The sequence below is a fragment of the Callospermophilus lateralis genome, chromosome 15, assembly GCF_048772815.1.
Source record: "Callospermophilus lateralis isolate mCalLat2 chromosome 15, mCalLat2.hap1, whole genome shotgun sequence".
NCBI classification, from domain to species: domain Eukaryota; kingdom Metazoa; phylum Chordata; class Mammalia; order Rodentia; family Sciuridae; genus Callospermophilus; species Callospermophilus lateralis.
Genome location: NC_135319.1, coordinates 41,930,511 through 41,938,080, shown reverse-complemented (window position 1 = coordinate 41,938,080; position 7,570 = coordinate 41,930,511). Strand labels below are relative to the sequence as shown.

The following is a 7,570-nucleotide window of genomic DNA, read 5'->3' as shown; positions in this document are numbered from 1 at the left end:
TCCTTTTCAGGGGCCAGCCGGGAATGAGCCACCCTGCTGCAGGGGCTGACCCAAGAAGGCATTCTCAAATTAGCTGCGTGTCCTTCCTTCCTTCATTTCCCCTTGTCCTTCACTCCTGCTCCCTGGGATCCCATCCCCAGTAAATCACCTGCATGAAGCATTGGCCTCAGGTCAGCCTTAGGAGAACCCCGGCTCAGATGAGTAGCGAACAGAGTACCCAAGGGTCCCCCCTCCACGGAGCTACCACCCTAGCAGTGGAGACAGAAGATAAACACAAGTAAGGCCTGCAGCAGGTCATGTAATGCCACAATGAAAATAAAGAGATGACCAGTGTCACAGAGGGTGGCCAAGGATGGTCCCACCAAGAGATGACAATGGCCAGACAAAATCGAGAGCCAGCCCAGATGATGTCTGAGAGCACAGGACTCTAGTCTGAGGCCAGGTGCAATGGTGCAGCTACTCGGGAGGCTGAGGCAGGAGGATCGCAAGTGTGAGGCCAGCCTGGGCAACTTAGTGAGACACTTTCTCAAAATAAAAAATAAAAATTTAAAGGCTGGGGATGTAACTCAGTGGAAGAGTGTTTGCAGTACCAAAAAGGGAAAAAAAAAAAAAAAAACAGCTTTGAGGAAACCGCACGTGTCGAAGTCTGGAGCGTTCAGGGATGTTGGGAGGCCAGTGTGGCTGGAGCACCGAGAGCCGGGGATCTGAGGTGCCAGACACGACAAAGGCTTCAGCTTTCACCCTGAGGGAGGTGAGAAGCCATGGAGGGCTTTGAGGGAGAGAGGGAGAGAGGGAGGGAGATCTAACCTGGCGTTTTTACTGGATCGCGGTGGCTGCTGGGTAGGAAACGGGCCAGCAAGAGACCAGTCAGGTGGCATGAGTCTGACCCAGGTGAGAGCTGACGGAAACAGAGGTGATGGAATCCTACAGGTGACTCGAAGGTGGAGCTAACAGGGTTTGATTGACAGGCAGGACGGCCACGCCTGACTCCAAGGGTCTTGGCCTAAATAACTGGAAGTGGAGCTGGAGAAGTTGTCCCTGACCCAGGACAAGAGCTGCCGAGGGCCGTTTGGAGGGACCATCAGGAAGGAGTCCTGAACTCTCAGGTGTGGGATGTCCAGAGGTGCTGAGTTGTCAGCCTGCTCTAAGGGACAGAGGTCACTGTGGGAGTCACAGGTTCAGAGACGGTTTTCAAAGGTGGGACGAGGTCACCAAGAAAAGGCAGAGGAGGCCCTCAATGCAGAGAGGCTGGAGAGGAGGAGCCGACAGGTGAGACTCAGCAGGAGAGGACGCACAAGCAAGAAACACCCGGCAGGGCTGGTGTCTCAGAGAGGGGACGTGACCAGCAGGGCCAGCTGCAGCAAGTCCAGGAGGTCAGGATGCCACATGGACACTGGGCTTAGCAAGGTGCATGTCACCTGTGATCGTCTTAAGGGCAGTTTGGGTAGCAGTGTGGTGACAAGGGTCTAATCAGGGAGGCTCAAGAGTGAATGAGGCTGGGTGTGGTGGCGCACGCCTATGATCCCAGAGTCTGGGGAGGCTGAGGCAGGAGGATCGCGGATTCAAAGCCAGCCTCAGCAATAGTGAGGCACTGAGCAACTCAGTGAGACCCTGTCTCTAAATAAAATGCAAAATAGGGCTGGGATGTGGCTCAGAGGATATGCACCTCTGGATTCAATCCCTGATACCAAAAAAAAAAAAAAAAAAAAAGTGAATGGGGTGGGAACCTTTCAGAGTGTCTGCTGTGTGTGACAGGGAGTGGGGGGTGGGGTGAGACCGGAGAGCTGTGCTTTTACGTTAGTTTCAACATGGAGTAATCATAGCTTGTCAATGGGGTCCAGCTAGTTCTTTGAGAAGATCCATACAAATGAAAACCTCCTAACCAGACTCAGCAGGGAAAAGAGAGAAAATGACCAACATCAGGAAAATGAGAAATGACATGACTGCAGATTCCAGGGTAAAAGGAAATGTTACGACCAATCTGTGTCCCCCGAAGGGGCCCACCTGGATGAGTGGATGGAGTCCTTGAAGGACTCACCTGGGCAGGCTCTCAGGAAGAAAGAAAGGACCCAAATGCCTTGACTATGTCCCCTAAGGAAATTGGATTCAAAGCTAGAAAATCTTCCTTCAAAGAAAACTCCAGGCCCAGGTGGCTTCGTTGGTGAATTCCATCAGACTTCTAAGCAAGAAGTAATTCCAGTTCGACACGAACGCTTTCAGAAAATCGAATAGGAAGGAATACTTTCCACGGAATTCTACAAAGGCAGCGCAGCTCTGCAAAACGGAAGGAGACCCGGTGAGAGCACCGCCCTCCTGAACAAAGGTGCAGAATTTCCATACAAAATTTTAGCGAATCAAATCTAATGATGTCTTGAAAGGGTGGTAGGGTCCTCACTGAGCTACACTCGGGCCCATTCCAGGAACACAGACAGCGCTGATTTAACATCGGAAGATGGATCAGTAGGACCCACCAGAGTAACACATTTTGAAAGGTGCACAAAAGCATTTGACAAAATCCAACATCCAGTCTTGATAAGGATTCTCAGTAAATGAGAAATACCAGAATACTGGAAATGGATAAAATGCATCAGTGAAAAACCCATCTATGACATTAGAGTGGATGATCAGGATGCGTGCTTCCTCTAAGATGACAAACGAGCCGGATGTCTGCTCTCACTCTTTCTACCCAACGTGGAATGAAACAGGATGGAAAAGTCCAGAAATACAGCCACGAGTACCCGGCAATCAATTTCCAACAAAGGCACAAAGGAATTCAGTGAAGATAGGCTCTCTCCCCAGGCCCCGCTGGAGCAATTGGGTCTGCACACACAAAACAAGTTAACTCTGAGCCATACTCTGTACCATTCAAAACACAAACCCAAAATGAACCACTGACTTAAACATCATCATTTTATATACTGACATAACTCTAAACTGCTAAAAGAAAATGCAGGGGAAAACCTCTGTGACCTTGAGTTAGGCAAAGATTGCTTAGCTATCACACCAAAAACAAGATGCCCCCAAAAGAAAGATTGGTAAACTGGATTTCATCAAGTTAGAAACTTCTGCTTCTTTTGCTGGGCACAGTGGAGCACATCTGTAACCCAGACTTGAGAGGCTGGGGCAGGAGGATCGCAAATTCAAGGTCAACCTGGGCAACTGAGTGAAACCCTGTCTTTATTTATATATAAAATAAAAAGGCCTGGGGACATACATAGCTCAGTCGCAGAGCACTTCTGGGTTCAAACCCCTGTGCCCGCCCTCTACCCCCCCTCACAAAGAAAAAGCTTATCCTTTTTGAAAAACACCATTAAGAAAATGAAAAAAACAAGCCACAGTCTGGGAGAAAATATTTGCAGATCATATATATTTGATAAAGAACTTGCATCCTGCACACCTGGAATCCCAGTGGCGTGCAAGGCTAAAGCAGGAGGATCTCAAGTTCAAAGCCAGTCTCAGCAATTTAGTGAAGCCCTCAGGAACGCAGACCCTGTCTCTAAATAAAGTAAAAAAGGGGCTGGGGTGTGGCTCAGTGGTTCAATGCCCCTGGGTTCAATCCCTGGTACCAGAAAAAAAAAAAAAAGAACTTGCAAAACTCAATAAAATGAAAACAAAATAATTTTTGAAAGGCTTTCAATAGATGCTTTACCAAAGAAATTATATGGATAGCAAATAAACCCATGAAAATATACTGGGCACAGTTGTTAAGGAAATGCAATTCACCACCCCAGTGAAATATCACCATGGACCGATTAGAGTGACCCCAATTCAGACTGACCATGCCAAGTGCTGGCAAGTGTAGAGGAACTGGGACTCTGGGAGCTGCAGGTGGGGACATAAAATCATGCCACTCTGTTGGACAGCAGTTAGGAAGTTTCTTAAATAGACAGACACTTATCGGGTGATCCAGCCATTCCACTCTTAGGTGTTTATTGGAGAGAAATAAAAGCATGTTTTCATAAAGACATGTACACAAATGTTCATGGCAACTTTATTTAGTTTTTTGTTTGTTTGTTTTTAAATATTTTATTTTTAGTTGTAGATGTACACAATATCTTCATTTTATTTATTTATTTTTATGTGGTGCTGAGGATCGAACCCAGGGCCTCCCACTTGCTGGGCGAGCGCTTTACCGCTGAGCCACAACCCAGCCCAGCTTTATTTGTAGTAATAGTAAAATTGTAAGCAATATAACTGTCCATCAATTGGTGAGGAGCTAAATTGACTCCATTTGATGGAGGGGATGATTACATAGTCCCACAAGAAGGAATTACTGATACATGCTACAGAATGAAGGAATCTTAATTGTGTCAAATGAAGAAAGCCAGAAAAAAAAAAAAAAAGAGTGCATACTGTACAAACCCACTTTTCTTCTTTTCTTGGTACCAGGGATTGAAGGTAGGGGTGTTTATCCACTGAGCCACATCCCCAGCCCTTTTTTGTATTTTATAGAGAGACAGGGTCTCACTGAGTTGCTTAGTGCCTCACTTTTGCTGAGGCTGGCTTTGAATCCGCGATCCTCCTGCCTCAGCCTCCAGCGTCACTGGGATTACAGGTGTGCAGCATCGCGCCCGGCCATGTATGAACCCACTTTTATAAAAGTATAGAAAATTCAAAGTAATTAATGGAGAAAGTAGATGCTGGCTGGGGAGGGTGATAAAGGATTCTGAAGGGACAGGAGGAGGTCTTCGAGGTGGTGGACATGCTGGTTATCTTGACTGCGTTGACTATGTTTGTCATTTTAAATATGAACAATTTATTTTGTCAAGTGTACCTCAATAAACAGGTTAAATAAAAAAAGTAAGCAGGTAAAAAACTTCCAGTTGTCTTTGGAGTGTTTGTCCTGTGAGTTTTCCTTAATGCATTTTTTGCTTCTAAGAACAACAACAACAACAAAAACCCTAAAATTGAAACCCACAAATCTCCTCTGCTTTCACGTATATGGTGGATGGCACAAACACTGGCATTCCCTCGTGTGCTAGGGTTTGGAAAAAGCACCCGTTTGGAGGGCCGTTCCTCAGTGAGACAAGGTGGCAAGGTGACGACGGTGACCTTGGAGCACAAAAAGGGGCAGGAGCGGGGTCTCGCCACAGCACAGGAGTGGCAGTTGGAAAGAGTGACCCTGGAAAGGGAAATACAAGGTGCCCTGGTCTCCAGCTTTCAGAGTAACATCATTATGATCATTGTCATTTGCAGGGCCAGGTAGGACCCGAGGGCCTCAGGCACAGGGGGGTCTCCACTGAGCCCGTCCTCAGCCCTAACCTGACTTGCACAAGCAGACTCCAGAGCAGCCCCAAGCCCTCCTCAGGGCCTCTGCCATCTTGCTGTCCCCAAAGGCACTCACCCTCTCTCTTATGGGCACAGAGAGAATTCTCAGGGTGCAGCTGGAGCTATGAGGCCACCAGTCACCCAGAGCCTGCCCTGGCCTGGTGTCTGGGTCAACACGGGGACCAGAGGCCCAGCAGAGGCTGCAGCGGCTCCGTCATGGGAGGCAGGACCTGGCAGCCCAGCCACACCTGGCGGTGCACGCCCAGAGGCAGGTGCACACGGAGCCAGGGAGGCAGCAGCGGCCGCAGGGCCAGCCACAGGCCTTGGCAAGGGACGTCCCCGCCCTGCTTCAGTTTCCCGTCCACACAGCAGAGACATCAAGAACTACCAGTGAGGAGGCCGTGTTTAGAAAACGTCCAGACCCGCTCCTGGCACCTGGTGAGGTCTGCTTTTATTCCATGGCCCTGGCTACCAAGAACCTCCCTGGAAATCTACAACTGCCTCAGGCAGGAGAGTGGTGGACTGGGGTGTGCAATCCCTGGCTTCTCCAGCAGGGGGCGATCGGCACCAAGCTTTCCTTGGCATCAGCCGCAGAGTGGGAGAAACATAATTGAACTTTAACTGTGTGTGAAGGCCCAGGTGGGATTAAAGGCGCTGCTCCTCCCAGACCCTTGACTGTCCTGCTTCCTCATCGTGGGACGGCATGCCATGCTTCACCCAATCTCAGTTTCCCAATCTGTAAAATGGGTGTAGTCGTCTTTCTGCCTCCCCTCTGAGATGTTCCCTGGCCTCTGTGTCTCAAACTACCAAATCTTCACCCCTGGGTGGTCCTCCTTCTATCCTTGCCCCCACGAGGGGCTTCCAAGTCCAGGCAGAGCCCACCTCCTCCTCCCCTCCCCACCAAAACAACAGCAATGAAAGACAAAAAAAAAAAAAAAAAACGTGTCTTTATTGTTTGATTAATGAACTGACTTGAAGCCAAAGCGGGAGAATGCCCGGCTCTGCACAGTCAGAAAGTCCTGTTAACTCTGCCCAGAACATGAACGTTACAAAACTCACATAGAAAACAGGTCAGCAAAACAGCTGCCCTTGCAGAGGGCTGAAGGCACCTACGGAGGCTGAGAAATGGCCCGACCTGATCCGGGGCGTGGGAGGGCTACCCCCTGCCCCTCCCGCCACTGTCGCCCCAAACTGACAAATCCCAGCAAGACTGCCCTTGAAGGGGCCTACTGACCACAAGCCCAGGGCACCGCCGGAAATGAAGTGGGCCCCGAGCTGAGCCCCGAGTTCCTCCTTCCCTCTTGGCCCAGACCCGGAGCAGGGACGCCACGTTCTCTCTGCTGGCAGGGGGTGGGCACGGAACCCAGAGTGTGTGGCCATGGAGAGGCCGCCCACAGGGGCACTCCACCCGGGCACAGGGCCGTGGTGCAGTCCTGTCCAGCCCCTATAGTGGACTGAGAGGTGCCACCCAGCCAGGTCCTGCTGGAGTTGGTGTCCAGGCCCCGGCCCTAACTGGGGTAGCACAAGCAGCAGCCTGTGCCCGCTGTGTCCGCGCTGAGCTTGGCATCTGGGCCCAGAAGTCCGTCGGTGACAGAATGCTCCATGATGATGTCCTCCACGCGGGTGATGTACAGAAGCGTCAGCAGCACCCCCAAGAACTGAGAAGAAGGGGCAGGGTGGGCAGAGCCTCGCGGCCCCCAGGTGGCCCTCCCTGGCAGGTCCCGGCTCCAGAAACACGAGCAGCCCGTGCGGAGCCCTCCCGGGAGCTCCTCCCTGCACCCCACGACCCAGCAGCCCCAGCCTGGGCCTCCCGGGGCCCCCCAGAAACCTCAGAGGCCTCCGGGGTCTCCCCAGCCAGGGCCCCTGCAGGCTGGGAACCTGCTCCCCACCCAGCTCTGCCGTGGCCCATCTAGCAGGGCTCAGACACGTCACTTCACCTCGCCAAGCCTCAGTTTCCTTCTCTGTAAAATGGGAATGATCATCCCACTCCCTCACAGAGAGCCGGAGCCTGTGAAGCACCTCCCCCCGCTCCAGCCTCCCAGCCTCTCCTCCAGCCCTCCCAGAGCCCCCCCACCCCCTCCTTTCCCGCGCTACTCCTGCAATCACCCGGCTGCACAGGGGACCCTGGGTTTCCCACCTGGGGGAGCAGGATGCCCAGCAGGAGGCCCGCCATGATGGTGTAGTTATCCATGAACCAGATGAGCACAGCATTGGTGCAGCCCCGCACGTAGATGACGTCCTGCACGCTGAGGCGCTGCAGGGGGGAGGCTGTCAGCCCCACAGCACGTCCCCTCCGCCACTC

At 51.6% G+C, this 7,570-nt stretch overlaps 1 protein-coding gene across 3 annotated transcripts in view; it reads right to left on the bottom strand.

The window, feature by feature from the left end:
* Positions 1 to 6,199: 6,199 nt before the first annotated feature.
* The window catches only part of Tspan15 (tetraspanin 15), a 39,590-nt gene continuing 38,219 nt past the window's right edge, over positions 6,200 to 7,570 (bottom strand). For all 3 annotated transcript variants that reach the window (XM_077105322.1, XM_077105321.1, XM_077105320.1), the window contains 2 exons: positions 7,406 to 7,522; positions 6,200 to 6,926 (listed from right to left, as the gene is read on the bottom strand). In XM_077105322.1, the coding sequence (XP_076961437.1) occupies positions 6,777 to 6,926; positions 7,406 to 7,522 (267 nt within the window). In that variant the 3' untranslated portion in view covers positions 6,200 to 6,776. The remainder of the gene's footprint in view (positions 6,927 to 7,405; positions 7,523 to 7,570) is intronic.